The sequence below is a fragment of the Leucopleurus acutus genome (genome assembly GCF_964270905.1).
Source record: "Leucopleurus acutus genome assembly, chromosome: 4".
Lineage (NCBI taxonomy): Eukaryota > Metazoa > Chordata > Mammalia > Artiodactyla > Delphinidae > Leucopleurus > Leucopleurus acutus.
The window spans coordinates 122,342,507-122,361,307 of record NC_139146.1 but is presented as its reverse complement, the minus strand read 5'-3'; the positions used below and the strand labels follow the sequence as shown (position 1 = coordinate 122,361,307).

The 18,801-nt window shown below is 39.4% G+C and overlaps 1 protein-coding gene across 1 annotated transcript in view; it reads right to left on the bottom strand.

Moving 5' to 3' along the window:
* CPE (carboxypeptidase E) overlaps positions 1-18,393 on the bottom strand; it is a gene marked incomplete at both ends in the record, with an annotated part of 108,232 nt that extends 89,839 nt beyond the window's left edge. Inside the window, one exon of the mRNA XM_082838950.1 lies at positions 18,090-18,393. Coding sequence (XP_082695076.1) covers positions 18,090-18,393 — 304 coding nt within the window. The remainder of the gene's footprint in view (positions 1-18,089) is intronic.
* Positions 18,394-18,801: the final 408 nt, after the last annotated feature.

Here is an 18,801-nt window from a genome sequence, read left to right as displayed (position 1 = left end):
ATCGAATCGTTCCTCCTCTTCAGTAGAGATAAATCTTTCTGTGATATATTTGAAAGTCTATATCTTAACTCACATGGTAACATGTAACAGGCCAGAATCACTTGAGGTACAAATATCCTCTAAAAGTGAATTATGTATCAGGAGAAGTCTCTGTAACTGTAAGAATAATAAAGACATCACAACTGGAAACAGTCATTTACAAAAGTCATGCAAGATATGAAGAGGCAAATGAACACCTAAGTAAACAGTGGGTGAATCCGGCTGAAGACATTTTCCATCATTATTACACATTCTCCTTCTCTCTCACACATATAGTGGCTCAAAAAAATCATGATATCTTGATCTATAATGAAGTTTTACTAAATATTTAATAAATATATCAATGAAGTTATCGTCTTCTGAAAAACTGATATGAAAAAAAAGTAATCTACAGATTTATCACCTTCCCCTACCTATCTTTTCCTCTTTATCCCACTGTCACCACCCTCTTCTAAGTCCTCATCAAATTATGCCACTATTATTTCAACAGCCTCCTGGCCCTCTTCCCTGTCCCAACTTTTAATACATCTGGCTTGATAATAAAATAACTAAGTTTAGTAAAACACCACTTTTCATAGAGCCACCCCTATACTTAAAAGCTTACAGATGCCCCTATTATCCACCATCGTCTCTAAGCTTCTTTGTCCAGCTTTCAGGGTCTCACATACTGCGGCAACACTCAGTCTTTTCAAAAATATTTTGTGTTCCTGCAACCATGGACCCTCCTCCACTCAGATAGGTAGGTGTTCTACATTTCATCAAGGTGGGATATATGGTAAGACAATAAGTTTGGGGAATAATAACAGTCCCCATTATTTACTAAAGATTATCATGTGCCATGAACGACATAAAGCACATTACATGTGCTATCTCATTCTCTCCCTACATAAATGTGTGTGTGAGAGGTTTCCTGATTTTACAGAATGAACACTGAGCCACATAGAGATTAAATATCTTCTTCAAGGTTTCTAAGCAACTAAATGGCACAGCTGGCAACCTATGTCTGTCTTACTCCAACACTCAAATTCTTGCCCACGTGTTGAATTTCACTTACAGCGAAACTGTCCACTGGGCAGATGAATATGCAAATCTGAAATTCAAGAAGAGAAACTAGAGTGATATTTTGCAGTTATTGTCTTATGGTTAGCTGTACCTATCTCTAAGAATGAGCTTGTCCACAGAGAGGGAGTATAATAAAAAGAGAAAAAACAGGAACAGAATTCTGAGCAAAAGGGGAGCTCGGAAAATACTGAGAAGATGTGAGGAGAACCAGGAGAGTTACCCAGCACAAGTCAGAGAAAAGGAATTTCAAGTCACAGTTAAGGAGCACGATCAACCCACAAAGCAAAAAAAATCAAGTAAGGTCAAGTAAGGTAAAGATTGAAAACCGCTCACTGGAATTGTTGGTTAAGAGCTAGGGTGACTCAGAACTTATCATCCAAACCTGAACAGTTTTCAAAGTGAAAGAGGGCTCTATTAGCAAATACCCCAGGACCATGCAAAATTGTCCTGTGCAAACCAGGACACATGGACACCCTGTAAAGAGGTCACCTGTGCCCTTCATACAAACAGTTTCAATAGAGAGATGCAGTGCAAGCCACACTGCTGTGCGTTCAGAATGAAATGTGCGATGAAGAGGTAGAGAGAGAGAGACTAGTCTTTCAAGAACTTTGGTTTGATTGATGGGTAACAAAAAGGTTACTGTTGGAGGGGAATCCACTCCCCACTTCCTCCTTCTTCCTTTGTCTGGCTCCTTCCTCTCAACTCTACTGAAACTGCTTCCCCAAATGGCACCAGTGATTTCCAACCAGCTCAGGCAGAGAATAAGTGTCCTCTGCTTCAACCACTTCCACAGCATCTGCATTGTCCTACGCCGCTAGCCCTTGAAACTCTCTCTTGCCGTGATTTTGAGGCACTGAATTTTATCAATCGTCCCTATCTCTCTGACTACTCTCTGCTCTCATCTACCTCTCCTAACCTTAAAATCATCAATATATCCTAAGTCTCTGCCCTGAGACACCTTCTCTCTTTTGTTTATTCTCTCTCCCTCGTGGTCTCATCCACTATCACCACTTTCACCTTCACCAGTCACACAACTGAGTCTGAAATCTTTTCCTCTGTCCTCAAAACTTTCTCCTAAAATGAAGATCCTCATTTCAAACGAAGGACCATACATCTCTCTCCAGTAGTTGGTCCACAACACATCACCAAACCTGTCAAAACTGCACATTACCTTCTTTGTAAACCAGCGATCTGTACGTTTTCTTTTCTACAAATTGCCACACAGATGACATCTAAACCCTCAGCCTGGTAGTCAAGGTATGGTTAGAGCCTATCTGTTAAGATTTTGCTTCTACTACACATGCAGTAAGCTCTAGACACAAAGTGTTCTGTCAGTATTCACTGCACATTATGTGGGAACCCACTCTTAGAGAGGTGGGGGTTATAACTTTAATGAATGCTACTGCTTCTTCTAGAATTCTCCCTTCATCTTACACTGGCTAAGATTCTGGCCAATCAGGCCCCACTTCTTCCACAGGGACTTCTTGGTATCCTTACTGAATGTCCCACGCCATTCTTTCATCTCAAACTCAACTTTGTATTTCTATGGCACTGCAAGTCCTTAAGACATATTCTGTCTTGATTATCATAACATGTACATAACATGTACATTATCCTCCCTACTATATTGGAAGCTCCTTAAAATTAGGGTATGTCTCTTAATAGATACACAACAGCTATTTATTATTTAGAATGGATAGTTGTCATTTGTGTAATAGACGCACTTGACATCTTTTCATTCCTTACTTGAAAATCCATTATGTTTATCACCCTCAAATACAAAAGAAAAACTGACTATTCATGCTCTGACATATTAAGCATCCTTAGTAATCATTATTTTGAAAAATATATCTCTAACTATATAGTTTATGGACATGCACTGTGAGAGAACATTTTATTGAATGGGTCCATTTTTAGGTACATCAAAAATAATGTGACCACGTAAAGGTGTATATTTAAACAATTAAATTTGTATAACATAAGCAAGCTCAAAAGTAAAGCCCTTTAATTCCTAGTGTCATAGCCTAGAATTATGAATTACTAATTGGCTATAATAGGCAGTGATTTGAAGTAGAACTTCTTAGTCACTGACTAGTTAAAACAATGAACGCCAGCAAAACCTATTTTTAACACCTCGGTGTGTGTCACCCGGTATTCTTTGTCCAACAGAACTGTACCTTTAAATACGGCTAATGCCAGATGGTCTCCTCAATAACAAAACAGCAGGAGGCAACATATTAATGCTACTCAACAAGCAAGTCCGCAGACACTCAACCAATGAAATTAGTCTTCAGTTGCTAAGCCTTTCTGTCACCATGGCAACACCTAGTTCAGAAAAAATATTGGATTTTCAAGATAAATGGGCCACCCGTCTTAAAACTCCAGTATCCTCCAAGCTTATGATCAGATACTTCAGCTAAAAGAACTGCCTAGATCTTCTCACTCATCTCAAATCAGGTCTACCTATGAAAAGCCATTTGCCCTTCCATTTAAAAATATTTATGTACATTCAGTTTCTAACTTTATTGACTTTATTTTTCTAACTTTATTGTTTATCTATTCCTAGATAAACACACTCCATTTAAAGGGGTGTGTGTATGTGCATATACTTGCAGGCTAACAGTTCTAAATATAATGACAAATGTTACTGTCTTAGAAATTTTTCACCGGTACATACTCTTATCAGTCTGTTATTATATCTGATTCAAGAGAATAATCAAAAAAATAAATAATGTAGAAAGACCAGAATGACATTCCTATTGTTACCTAAGATACCTAATATGAATGTTCAAAGTAACAATTAAATCTTACTTTTAATACAGCCTCATTTTTAAGTTGAAATGATAATTTTCCCCAAGAGAGATGATCTTGTTTTACCTCATGAAAATGCAGGGTATCTGAAATAATGTTTGGAAATATATTGTAGAATCAAGATACGATGGGGGGGTGTGGAAAGGAGGCTTACTTTGGAAGCAAGGAGACAGGGTATCTTAGAACATGGCAGCAGCTCCCACTCAAATCACATGGTAAGAAGAATTCTCCAAAAAGGAAAGGGAGAAAGGCAAGAAGAAAGGAGACAATTCAGAAGAAGGAAAGGGGATGAAGCAAATGGTATCTAATGCACTGATTTTTTGTATTTATTTAACAATGTAGCTATATATATATTTTTCGTATCTTGGTTTTGCCACTTATAAGCCCATGATCTCTCAGGTAAGGGAACAAATCACTTATCTCTCTGTGCTTCAGCTTCCTAATTTATAGAATGGGGTTAATAATAGTATCAACTCCATAGGGGTTGAGGATTAGATGAGTTAAACCTTTAAACAGTACTTGACATATACTAAGCATTATTTAAGTATGAGGGAGAAAAAGTATACTCGTTTTATTTTCACAACATTTAAATACGCTTGTTTTTAAAGCCTTTCTATTTCATCGTTAAACTTTATTTTCTACTTTACTTATACTTTTGTGTGTGTGTGTGTGTGTTGGGTCTTCGCCTCTGTACGAGGGCTTTCTCTAGTTGCGGCGAGCGGGGGCCCCTCTTCATCGCGGTGCGCGGGCCTCTCACTATCGCGGCCTCTCTTCTGCGGAGCACAGGCTCCAGACGCGCAGGCTCAGTAGCTGTGGCTCACGGGCCTAGTAGCTCCGCAGCATGTGGGATCTTCCCAGACCAGGACTCGAATCCGTGTCCCCTGCATTGGCAGGCAGATTCTCAACCACTGAGCTACCAGGGAAGCCCCTGAACAATAATTTAAGGAGGCACTTTATTCCAGGTATAGTTCCTATACATATTTATTCTTTTAATATAGGCTGTTTGTTAGATATGTAATATATCAATAATTCTTATACCATAGTAATGTTTTATAAAGGATTCACAAATATGGAAAGAAACTTCTTTAAGAAACTGTATGCTGATCGTTGGTGTGGAAAAATTCTGAACAAATACGTAATCCTCTTTAGCACAAATAACTTTTTTAACATTAAAATTTAATGCAGGGCTTCCCTGGTGGCGCAGTGGTTGGGAGTCCGGCTGCCAATGCAGGGGACACGGGTTTGAGCCCTGGCCCGGGAGGATCCCGCATGCCGTGGAGCAACTAGGCTCGTGTGCCACAGCTGCTGAGCCTGTGCTCTGCAGCCTGCGAGCCGCAACTACTGAAGCCCATACACCTAGAGCCTGTGCTCCGCAGCAGGAGAAGCCACTGCAATGTGAAGCCCACGCACCGCAACGAAGAGTAGCCCCCGCTCACCACAACTAGAGAAAGCCCGCGTGCAGCAACGGAGACCCAACACAGCCAAAAATAAAAATAAAATAAATAAATTTATTAAAAAAAAAAAAAAATTTAATGCAGACACATGAACAGGTCAACATGAGCACTATTTTCCTGAAAGGAAACCTCACCCAATTTAAGTTATTTATACTCCATGCCCCTAATCTCCAACATATAATTCATTCTGCTTGGCGCACACGAACCTCGAATTGGCTTACAAACCATAACTTAAAGGCTCTCTCCCAGTGTTTACATTCTCCTGGGATCAGGATTCCAATTTGGAATACACAACTCAGGAATGTGGGATTTCACTGTAAATGGTCAGTGAGATGGGGGATGTCTGGCTGACATTCCAAAAAAATTGCCTTTATGTCTTCTAGGAAGCACTATAGTGTAGTATATATCTGATCTTTATTAATAAGGTTAATAAGTTCTTGTTTTATAACTTCTGTGTAACTGTCCTTCCTTGGACAACCTCTGGTTTTGCCAATCTTGAAGCAAGATTAAGTACTTCATCCCATCTCCCAAAGCAATCTACCACACAAAGCATCACAGAGCATAGAAGATTCTGTGACGTCACCATTCAACACGTCTGTTATCCCCAAAGTTCTTGTAAGCCACCAGCCATTAAGTCTTTTCTCCCTCTCTGACTCTCCACCCAGTCTCTGAAAATATGCCTCTTCTTTTTATTCAATATTTTTATGTATTTAAACTGAGTAAGTTTAGCCCATTCCTGAGCCCTGAAGGCCCAGACCTCAAAAGAGTTCATCAGAACAGCCTTTCAACAAAAGCTTGTTTCTTCCTTGAGAGAGGATTCTACTGCCAAGAAAAATAATATTTTCTGTATATATCTACAGTATACTAAAGTGATTTACTTCAATCCTGTCTGGATTTTTTTGCCACTCAACATACTCTCCCGCCACCCAGGCCCGGTCCCTCCACCTGGAAACACCCATACCCATTACAGCACATAGGTCAGGAAACTGCTCTAAGACATTGAAAACACACTGATAAGTTACATTCCTGTACACTCCCTCACAGACTTCAGTCCACGTAAATAATTCATGACCCTCAAGGGCCACAGAAGTTATGTTTATCCCCCATCTGTATACATTGCTGTGAGGAATATTCTGAAAAGAATGCCCAACTTCCTGTATCAGGAAATGGGTTCTAGCCTCCTCCGAGGCTACACAAGCTCTAGCAGGTTGTTTAAAATCTCTCTGAAACTCAATTTATTCATCTATAAAAGTGTTCCTTCCAGCTAGGAAAAAAAAACTATAATTCAATGTTCACAGTTCTATGTAACATTAATGAAAACTGGGCTTAACACAAGGAGTGATTCAAAATAAATTTACCCTAATCAAAAATGTATAGTTGGAAATTTTAAATAATAAACATTTCTGCATAGTGAATTTTTCTCCCAAAAGCATCCAACAAACTACATGGTCGTATATAAGTGTTAGACAAGAGCAGCTAGATGAATGCTCTGGAGTGGCTGCAGGGCATGGATGCAGCTATGGGCTGCATCCTCCTTCAATAACTCAGACTATAGCACTTTCTTACTGTGGTTCTTATTTTTGTTAAATACAGTTTTTGAAATGCATAATCAAAACAGAACATGAATTGAGCAGTATATAACTGCTGGAAATTGGCCTAATAAAATCAAAATTACTTGACATCTTTTTACTCCATGCCTTCAAGAGAGTGTTCAATAACAGCTACCTAGAGGGGAAAAGGAATTGTAATCAATTATTGCCTATTACAATATAATATACATTATATGCTTCATATCATTATATTTATATTATATATAGCCATATCATTATATATATATATATATATATATATATATATATCTCATAATCTCCATCCCAAATAGTTTTACTCTCATGATGAGGGAAATCAACCCTAAAGGACAACACCCTAAAAACTATATTCTCTCTAACAAGGTGGAAATTTCACATGTTAATGGAATGTAATTATCTGTCACAATACTTACTGAATATTGGTATGTCACCGCTATGGGGGATAGTGGAGGAAAAGACACAAGAAGCGTGAATGATCTTACACTGGCATAGAATGAAGTCCTCTCTTCTACTTTCCAGATGTGGTTCATCCTTTAAGACTTGCTCAAGTCCCCGCCTCCTTCTGAAAGCCCTCCTTTGATGATCTCTCTCAACTTCCTGTGGAAATTGAATTAATATCTTCATCTTAAGTACTCTGTAAAATACTGTTGTTTGTTGCTCCTTTTGTAAGTATCTCTTCAATTTGCAAAATGTCACTAATATAGCAGGTACTTGGCAACTCTTGTGAAGTACATTCGAACTACAAATATAATAACACACACCAGTAATGAAAGATGTACTTCATTCTGACCTGCAGTACTCAAAAGAGTTTGATTTCTAAACGTGAACTGATTTAAAAGCATTTCTATCTGGTGTTTCCAAATGTCTAGTGAATGAATGACTTTAGTTTTCTTGGTGATTTGTCCAATTAGGGTGATTTATACCTGCAAGTTGTTAGTAGGGTCTAAAAATAATAAAGTGTTACTACCCTGGTCTGGGAACTGAGGACACCATGGAAAATGTGGTATGGGCTATAAAGGAGAGCCTTCTTGGCCTCTTGGAAATGCTGGTAGGTGTATGAATGTTTTGCTTATGCTACTGTCTTTACAGAGGCTATAAAACATTCTACCTTTATTCTATAAGTTTGGGGAAAATACCAGCCAGTCTCACCCTCTGTACGTTCATTTCAGAAACACATTCTCATTCATTCCCTCTCCCTGTGCACACAGGTCATAGAATTACTGCTGCCAGCGATTCAGCTTCAATGTTAAAATAACAACAGCAACAATACAAGTTTTAAAACTATTCAGGAAAAATGCTTGATGTTCCTAAAAGTTACATGTCACTTTTTAAAATACAGTTTGTGCAAACTGAAGTAGAGTCCAAAGAGAAGGGGAAATGGTTTATTAGAATACCAGGTGCCCCCAACTCCCATCTATCCAGGAATTTGAATCAACTATGAAAAGCATACCAAAAAATCTAGAAATAATGGAAAAGAGGTCTCAAAAATATTAAAAACACTTATCACATAGTTCATGGCTTTTACCACTCGTGCAAGGCTTAGCATTGTCCTCAACATACAGCCCCCCATGTAGACACTGAAGTGAAATTAATATACTCTGTCAACGAAGTTTCTCCAGGCCAGTCCACAGGTACCAGTGAAGAGCAAATGAGGCACTAATGTGGGTTTGAGAGATACAGTAAGATTGTGTATAACTCACACATATGAACAAATCCCCTGTAGATAATGAGGGATGACTACACAGACTTAACCAAAATGTGCATATTTTAAGACTCACAAGATTTTCCAAAACATAAATAACAGCATAATAACACCATAAATATCAGCAATTTATGTACCTTTTCAGAGGGAATTAAGATCATTGTGACAAGATCTTTAAAAAACAAGAAAATCCACGTTTCTAATTTTTCTTTTAAATACTTTTCAACAATAGGCAGACTCTTCCTGCATCTTTAAGTCCCCATAAAGGTAAATATTATCTACTTCCTCACCTGTGATAGGTATGAAAAAGCTGTTCATTTAGGACTAAACGAGGTTGTTTATGGGGAACCATCGAGTAAATGGCTGACAAATGAGCCAACACATGTCCCAGTGGGTTCATGACCCACATTTATCAGATGAAAGCCTCCCAGCTGACACCCAGACAATGACCCTTTCTTATTCTAATACCCACAGAAGAGGAGGAAGCAGAGGGGTACGGGGGAGAAGAACAGGCAGGGCCACATCCATCTGTTAGGGTCTCCAAACCCGCCTCAGTGGGTACCCAGTCAGAATCCTCGTGAAAGTAAAGGCAAATTTGGCCAAATATTTAAAATCCTGGTGGAATATCTGACCATACTTAAAGAAGGCAACAAGAGCCCAAGAAAACTTTCTGAAAGAAAAAACCTTTTGAGAAATGATTTTTTCCATATATATAAGCCACTTAGATAAAAGAGAAAATTCTTCAATTCCTGATAAAAGCTATAGAAAGAAGTTAAAAACAATTAAATTGAAAATTAATTTTATAGATGCAAGTGAAATTTAAAATACTGTAAAATGACGGCTCCACTCATGATTATCCTGCTGTCATCAAGACTTAGACAAAACCTACATGTCTATACAGTATTTCAGTCCATGTGTCAATATAGCATTAGTCACTATACATCTATAAAATATTCACATGAGAAATATCTACCTATATTTTGTATTGCTTTAACATCTTCCAAAAACTGAATTTGACTCCAGAAAATACATTTAACAAGCAATTTCTCTCTATATATTTTGCTGTATAGGTTCTGCTGATTACGTAGAGTTAGTGCTGTTTCCAAAAGTACATTAACTTAATTCCCATGATGCTGATTATGTGCAGAATCTGGCCTGACATTTACTGAGTTCCCACAATGAATAACACTGGTTTTCTCCAATAAAATTTTAAAAAATTATGCTGAACAATGTCACGACTTAAGACAAATAGAACTATTTCAATAGATCTGTTGTACTTTAAAATCAGATGTCCGACACCACACCTAAAACACAAAAAGGGCAAAAAAACATTTTATTTTGCAAATGTCTAACATTCCCAGTAGTTTCACCTACAGATACTGTCTTTATATCTGCTACATCAAGAATAGTATAGGGAACTATTTGACCCTTGCATCTATATGCAGCATATATTTTGTATAATCAAGGGATATGTCCACTGGTTATAAAACACGTCAGTTAAGCTCAACATGCGAAAGAGTGAATCCAAGACCAGTATCCAAATACACATTTCAGTATGCAAAGGAACTGCTTAAAAGGGTGACCGGCAGATAGAGTAAAATAGCATATACAGAGTGGGCATTTGTTAACTATTCCCTAAATTAAATTGACAGTACTAGCTATATAGACAAAAGCCTACAGTTTCTTTTCCTCTTGGAAAGTCAATTTTAGCTTAGAATGATACACAGCAATTTTTATAAAGGTTATGAGAAAAGGTTGTTTTAAAAATTACCCCTTGGCTAGGAAAATAAAAATAACAGTACTGAGGACATTGGTCAGGGATGTGATGGTCCAACCTGTATATTCAAGTTTTCCTACCCTGCACTCATGGTCAAAGCTTATGATTTGTACAAGTTGCTGAACTGAGCTCTAGAAACAAGATATTTCTTGGGGAAAAATTACAGAATGGCAGTGAAGGAAGATTTTCTGGTTTTGAATACTTTAGGCTATGCAGGAAGGGAAATTGTGTAGGCCCATTCTGGTGGCATCACTTTGGGATCTGAACATCTGAGTAGCTGCCTGCATGTGCAAATACATGAGATAATTGTTGCTTTTCCCAATTACCTTGACATGAATCACCACAGCAAGGGATTTTTTTAGAACCTGGATTTAAGTTAAAGGTCCCATTTAAAAAATAAGTAATCTGTAACCACTTTTTAAATAAACAGCTTCTGTTTGAACTCAAACACCTTTAAAGTGAATGGCATTATTATTATTGAACTATGATGCTCAGAGTGATTTCATAGTAAACAGATTTCTATTAAAAAAACAAAATATTTACCCATAGTAGAAAGTTGTTTCAGGGTTTATTATCATAATTAACTTATTTTTGTTTAAGAATCAACTTTGTAATTCTCTACATGAGCCACCCTAAAAGTTACTACGTAGGGACAGTTAAAGTTGTAGGTAAAGCATTGGAACATAGTAAGAGGTACTGGCAACACAGTCTCTTCTCTGAGGCCACATTGTATTAGAAAGAGCTGGCTGCTGGAAGGCCTACAAAACACCACATCCTGAATTTCAAAAGAAACATTTGCAGAGCAATGGACTGGCAGCAATTCCTGTAATTAATGAGATGGGAAGGAAAGAGCAAATTTAAACATGTCTCAAATTTGAGCTCATTTGACCCATCAGCTAACTTTCAGATAAATCTCCTCCTCTTCAGCATTTTCAAGTGCATGATTTGAATGCCATTTTCATGAGGGAAGGAAAGTTAAAACCTGGAGATGTATGGGCTTCTATGTGTAAAACAGCCATACTAAGGAATCAGAATAGATATCTTAAAAGCCAAAAATTTTACTAAGTGAATTTTTACTAATTATCTTCAGAACTTTTATTTAACGCTTAAAAAGCAGCTTAACGTTCTATCAATAAAATGTCTCAAGACGAAAGAGGCCAAGAGGAAACGAGCCTCATACTACTTCACTTACAATAAACACACTCGAAAAGACGTGCAGTAGATGGATTTCTCCATTATGCAAAACCGGATGCATCACAACAAAATACAAGTGTTCACATAAGGAAAATACCATTTCTATCCTTTCTTGATATCATGCTTCTGGCTTGCTAACATGTATTAACTCAACACCGAACTTCAACACAGCTTTGTTTTGTGATGCCCATTCTTGCCTGTTTGAGAAATTTCAATTATTCCACAAACATTCACTGAGTGGCTGCTATGTCCTAAGCATAGAACTAGATATTTGGGATAAAGAAATGTGCAAAATACAACTCCTGACCACAAGGATCTCACAGCTTACTGGGGGAACATGTATACCAACAACAGAAAATGCCATAATAGAGATAATAATAATTGTTGACATACTTACTTAAGAGCTTTACATTTACTACTTCATTTAATCATCAAATTATTGTCATTTTGTAGGTGACGAATCTGGGGCTTTGAGAGAAGTTAAGTGACTTGCCCAAGAACATTTAGTTTAAAATAGGAAGCCCTGATCTAAACTCAGGTCCCCTGACATTGAAGCATATACTGTAAACCTTGATGCTACCTCACCTCTCTTCAAAGAACTGTGGAAACACAAAGAAAAGACCCCAGTAGGGGTAAGAAAATTAGGGAGGGGTGAGAAAGGAGGTTTCGAAGATCTTTCACTTACACTGAGTCAGTAAAAGAATAAAGTAGTCAGGACCTGAACAGTTTTATTATAAATTCTTCAGAAAAATAAGTTAGTTTGCCAAAGTAAATGCTGGAATTGCCCTAGATTTGTTTAGCTACCTGAAGATATAGTTCATCAACTAACGATGAACACTTACACTGTTTCCATTGAATGAAGCAAAATAAGATGTCAAGCTGAAGCAAAGCAGGAATGTCCTACATTTTAAAAATCGATAGAAGAAAAAAATATATAAAAATAAAAAAAATAAAAATAAAAAAAAAATCGACAGAAGACAAACGTTTGTGAACAAGGAAACATTGATGATGAGAGGGTAGAAGTCCATCAGGGCTGCCTGCCGGGCTTGTGCAGATGGGCTTCCACTGGAACAGGTAAGCATCCAAGGTCTCCTGTGATGACACACCAAGGAGGCCCCCTCCCAATGATGAAAGCTGATGGACCAACTTCCAGTTGGGAAGAAACATTTTAACAAATTACCCCATGTTCTTAATAACTAGATGAAAGCAACTTCATTAAATTCTTTTCTATACTACTTTGGCCTCACAGCAGCCCTGTGAGGTTTGAGTTTTTAAAGTATTCCTAGTTTATAGACAAGAAAAGGAGGTACACAGAAGTTAAAAGCATGAAGCTACGTAACAATAAAACAATGGTAATGCATTTGTCACTTTAATCTTTCCAATCGAAAGCATCTGTCCTATGCCTCGTTGCCTCAAAAATCATGTTCTCAATTCAATAAGCATAACTTAAGAGCTTACTCTACATAAATCAATAAGTCAGCTGTTTATGGGCAAAAAAATGGAAAACATATGCTCCCCACCCCTAAGGAACTCCCTATTTGAGTGTCTCTGCTACAGAATTACCAAATCAATCCTTCAAAATATGATAATGAATAATAATGAGGTAGTGCTGTGCTTCTCTAACTAGTGCAATACCAGGTACAAAATAAGCTCCTTGGGGGATAAAAGGGAGTTCCATGCTGAAAAAGATTGGAAAATACTGTACAGCAAACATCTAAGTTGGAGGTTTGAAACATACATTAGTATATTAAAGGCTCTGATAAGTCTTGCAATATATAAACCTGTTTATCTTTGTTTACTTAATCCTTCTCAAACCAAGCTGAACTAACGTTCCATCGAATACACTTTGGGGAAAGCTGGTTTATGTATCACCGCTTCTTACTGGAGCTGTTTTTGTATTTGTCAAAAATATCTTTCCCAAAGAACGGTAAAGGTGGGTATTGGAATATCCTCTGTGCTACACAATGAGGGAGATGCGGGCAGATGATTCCTTTGCCACCTCTCAAATCAGTTCCCATAGAAAGACACTTACTTTGTCTGAGTACAGGATATAATGTTAGGGGCCAGCTCAATTTCCTCTCTTCCTTTAGCCAATCACAAGTCAATCAAGTACATTATTTCTGGCAAGAGCTACATTGACTCACTTGGGTCTCAAAATAACTCTTGACCACATGTGGTATATCTAGATCCTTCTCCACAACCTAATGTCAATATTCACCAGTTATAAGGTGCTACTCAGCTGTAATCATTGCCCACTAGTTCACACTAATCTGGTATTAAAAGAGGCCATACGAAATAACCAAAACCCCACTTTTTTTTTTTGAGTTGTATAGAAATTTTGCCAGCATTTAATGTTGCTCACGATATTTGGCAAATGCACACTGGCATTCATACACTTTAAATGTGAACATATTTGGGGAGGAACAAGTCCAAAATAATCATTCCAGCCTTTGAGAGAGGAAAATCTATGCCCTAAAGAATGTTTCTAAGATAACATTTTAGCTATAAATCAGATTTTCTCCCCAAGAGCAATCTTAAACTACACGTGAAAGAATTAGTGTTTTAAACAAACTAATCTTAACTCACGTTTAACCCTAGGATGATTGGTCTGGGAATACAGATTCCATTGCTTAGTCATAAATTAAGAAAGGCTTCTTTTATGAGTACTGCAATAATTGCTATGCATGCCTAGGAGCGCATACATTTGGGTTTGAGAACATGAGTCCCTATGTGTAGAAACATTTTAAATGTATAAAATATAAGCAAGCAGAAAGAAAAATGGGAAACATGATCAGGCTTGGCAGTTATCACACCTCATGGGAACATACCCAAGAGCAGAGACTCAATCTTAGCCAATGCTCCATCCCAGCCCCACGTCTGGCGTCCAGATTCATGATGTGTGAGGAGATGAGACTGGGGCCAAGACCACGTGCAGTTCTTCTGAGAATGGCTGAGACCTACCACCCTCCTCCAGTAGATTTGTGCAGGCCTCCAAAGTGATCAAAATGAAAACTGAGACCCAACGTCCAGCTGGTCAGGAATCAAGCAGACAGAATAGGTATGGATATTCCTCCCTGACCAATTCCAAATAGAATTTTCTTTCCCTTTTGATGAATTCAAATGTGGAATATCTGAGAGAATTGATCACTTTCAGGAGATCAGTTCAAATTCAGCCCATGGCCTGGTACCAAACAAGTCCAATGATCACTTTTTCCTGCTCAGGAAGGGAGCTGGTGGGATCCAGGAACTCCCTCTGTCCATAATCTGCAAATCTAACCACATCAACTTCTACCACAGGGAAAGACTTGATGTATATATGTTGTTTTGTTTTGGGAGAGTTTTTCTATTATGATAAATACTTAGACGTTAGCTCTATTTTTTTAAAGTTCAGAAAAAGAATTTAGACTAAGAGGACTAACAAACCTGACACTTCTCTCTTGTTGGAGGATAAAATGAATACGGGCAACTTGATCAAAGTTTTAGTCAAGTAAATGAACTTGTTAAGCTAAATATTATTTCTGAATAGCATCATCAGAAACATTATTTTAACCTTCCCCAAAACACTTATAATGTGAAAACAGTGAAGACAGTTGCCCTCTTTCAAAAGCAGGGGCTCTGTTAAAACATACATCTGTATGAGCTACACTGGAATTGGTAAATTTCACTAATCTGTACATTTCCTGGCTTCTTGTCATCTATTCTTCAATAACCAAATGCCCTGACCTAACGTTCGCAGTCTCCTTTCTCTGGGCCCCCCACTCCCTTCTTGCAGCAATGACCACCTTTACACTGTCCTCCAACCTCCCAATTCTCAATCCCCGACAGGGCAAGGACCATCCTGTGTATCGCTGCACAGCCCATACAACTTGCCCCATCTACAGTGTGTGGATGGTTCAAAACACACTGATTGCATCCATTTCTATCTCAAAATAAGTATGGAAATTCCCTTCTCATTTCTTAAAATATTTTAATCTAAAAACGAATATGAAGGCCATTTAAGAATGGTGAATACTTTCCTTCATTCAAAACTTCCTAAAAAGTTAATCCCCACAAGTGCTATCAAACTCATATACTGATCAGATCTCTGCATTCACTAATGTTAAAAACAAGACAATAGGCCCCAAATGGAGTCGCTTATGCTAAGTCCCACATCACCAAACTGAAATTTAATTACAGTTTTGGTTCTCCCAGAAATGGAATCTTAAACCAGTCAATCAGGAACCCTGTGATCAGCACAAGTGAGGTAATCAAGGACCCCTGCCATCCCCTAAAAGAAAGTAACCTTGTGATAACCAATCCATCTTTTGCCTAGTGTAACCTCCTTGTTCCTGCTCCCTTCTGCCTATAAAAGTCTTTCATTTTGTACAGATCTTAGAACACCTTTCTATCTGCTAGACTGAATGACATTTAATTCATGAATCACTGAATAAAGTCAATAAGATCTTTAAAATTTACCCAGTTGAATTTTTTTTTAACACTAGTTCCCTGAAGATTTCCAACCTGCTCATCTCCTCTAAAAAGGTGGTGGAAAAAAAAAAAAAAAGGTGGTGGAGGGGGAAATCACCCTGTGGTTTTTTAGTGTTTGCTCATAATAGTTTACTTCAACCTTTAAAAATACAATGGGTAGACATTTTGTATTCTATTTATTAAGTAATACCATGAACTTAGTTTCCCTCATTTAACATGTAAACGCTTCTTTGTCCACCTTCTTAAAATGAATTTAATTGGTGTATTTTGTGTTTAAAAGGAATAAAACATTGAAGGCATTGTGTTATTCAGCAAATGACTGATTCATTTTTTCCCTAATGTGACCTGAGTGTCTGCTATGTGCCAGACCCGGGCTGGGTGCTGGAGATACAGCCCTACCTCATGGAGCCTGTAGTCTGAGAGGGATCTGCAGATCTTGACAGACTATACATTCCGGATATTTAAGCAAAAAAATTATGGTTTTCATTTTCAAAAGCATATCGCATTCTAACAGTAATATCGCTTTACAATCTTGTTTCTAAACTTGAAGCAAGACAACAAAAAGTTAACATTCGCTTTCATATAATCTCTTTGAAGAAACAATTAACAAAATGTGAGGAGTAATCTACAACAGAATAACCAAAGGTTCTAATTAAGTAGGCAGGAGAATCACAAATATTTAAATTATCTTTATCTAAGCCTAGGATGTCTTGACTTTGATTATCTGAAATAACTGAAAATGAGTTGTCACATTTAAAATTTTTCTTTATCTTTAGATACAAACACGAAACTAATTTTCCAAATTTCCAATTCTACATGCTGAATCCTGCTAGAGAGCATTACTGAAAATGTTTTCTAGGATCTGATTTTAGGGTTTTGACTGCAAAATCACACATTTTTGTATATATTATTTGAAGATAAGAGATATTTCCCATTTGAAGATTTATTATTTATCAACCCATACTATTTCCATTTCAAGATCAAAGTGTCTCCATCGATCACCTATTTTCATCCCTTCTCAGTTTATAAATATCATTATAAAACTATCCTGGTGCTACATTGAGAATTTTTACCTGTTTTCTTGCTTTCTTTGTCATTAAAAACAAAAAAACAAGCATCCCATACTAATGTCATTAGCCCAGATAACTTCAACAGTACCTTTATGATCATAAGACATAAGACCAGGCCTTAAGAGTTATATCATTTCCAAAAAGCAATGAAAAAGAAGCACCAAGAACATTTTTTAAAATACCTCTTTATTAATACCAAATGCATAACATTTAACATAAGTTAAAACGTGCCCTAACACACTCAGGAGGAAGATGCATAAGATGGCCATATGGAAACATCTGTTGGAATAAAATCCTGGTCACAAACTACTCATCTCCAAGGGCTAGAGCAGAGAAAATGGAATATTCCTTTTTCCTTAGAAAAACTGTGTGCAGTTTCAAGATCGGAATGCCTGCCAGAGGCCACTTTCTCACCCTCTACCACCCAGTGTTGCCAAGATCCTTAACATTCCCTGAGTATCCCAGCAGCGCGTGTACCTAATGCGCACATACAGGTAGAGGCGGGTACGTAGAGTCATCAGCACCAATAAACTGGAAATTAGGAAACAAATGATAATTGACTTTTCCTCATTTCCTCCAAGCTCCTGCCTTCTGCACCTTATCGTTCTACTCCTGTCTGCAAGGAAGGGCGACCTCCTTGCAGAGGCCTCGAAGTTATTCCCTGCGGTCTTCGGTACAGCGAAGTGGGGGTGACAGCGGGTTTGCAGGCGCGCAGATTTGCTCGCTGCGCTCCTACCTCCATCCGCCGCAGCCCCTCGGGCCTGTGCTCACCCAAGGGGGGGCCTCGAGGCTGGGGAGGGCGGCTGGCCGAGACTAGGTGACGGCAATCCCCATCGCCATCCCTCCCTCCACGTCCCATCTTCCACCCCGGGTGCCCCTCTCCCTCCTCCCCCACCGCCAGCCCACCCAGCGCAGCGCCCTTACCCGGCTCGTGGACGCCGGGGCTGTCGGACAGCTCGAGCACCAGCAGCTCGCGGCCCTCGAAGCTGCGCCCCACCGTGTAGATCCTGCTGACCGCGGCGCACTGCAGCCACACGGACACCAACGCCTCGCGCAGCTCGGGGTAGCGGTGGTACTCGAAGGGGATGCCGTCCTCCTGAGGCCGCCGGCGCCGCCTCGCGCCCGCCGGGGGCTCTCGGGGCCCCCGGGCCTCGGCGCCCAGCAGCCACGCACAGGCCGCCAGCGCCCCGCACAGCGCCAGCAGCGCGCGGCCCCCTCGCCCGGCCATCGCGCCACGCGTCTCCCGTGCGGCCTCCTGTATGCCCGGCGCCTCGGGGCGCAGAGCCCGCGGGTCCCCTTGCCTCGCCTCCCGGCGGCCTGGAGCAGGCAGCGGAGGTAAGACCCAAGCAGCGAGCGCGGAGCCTGAGCGGAGCGCAGGACGCACCGCCACCGAGCGCGGGACGAAGGGGAGGTGGCGCGGAGCCGGGCGGGGCGCGCGGGCGCGCGGGCGGGGCGGGGCGGGGCGGCGCCGCGGGCCGGATTTGCGGATAACCGGGGGCAGCTGCACGATTTGCGGGCTCGGAGCTACGTCAGAGCCAAATGGCGCCGGAACGACCCATGTGGGATGACAGCTAAGGTTGGGTCTGGATATGTTGCTGTCATTGAGAGACCCGTGATTACTGCCTGTGGAAAAAAC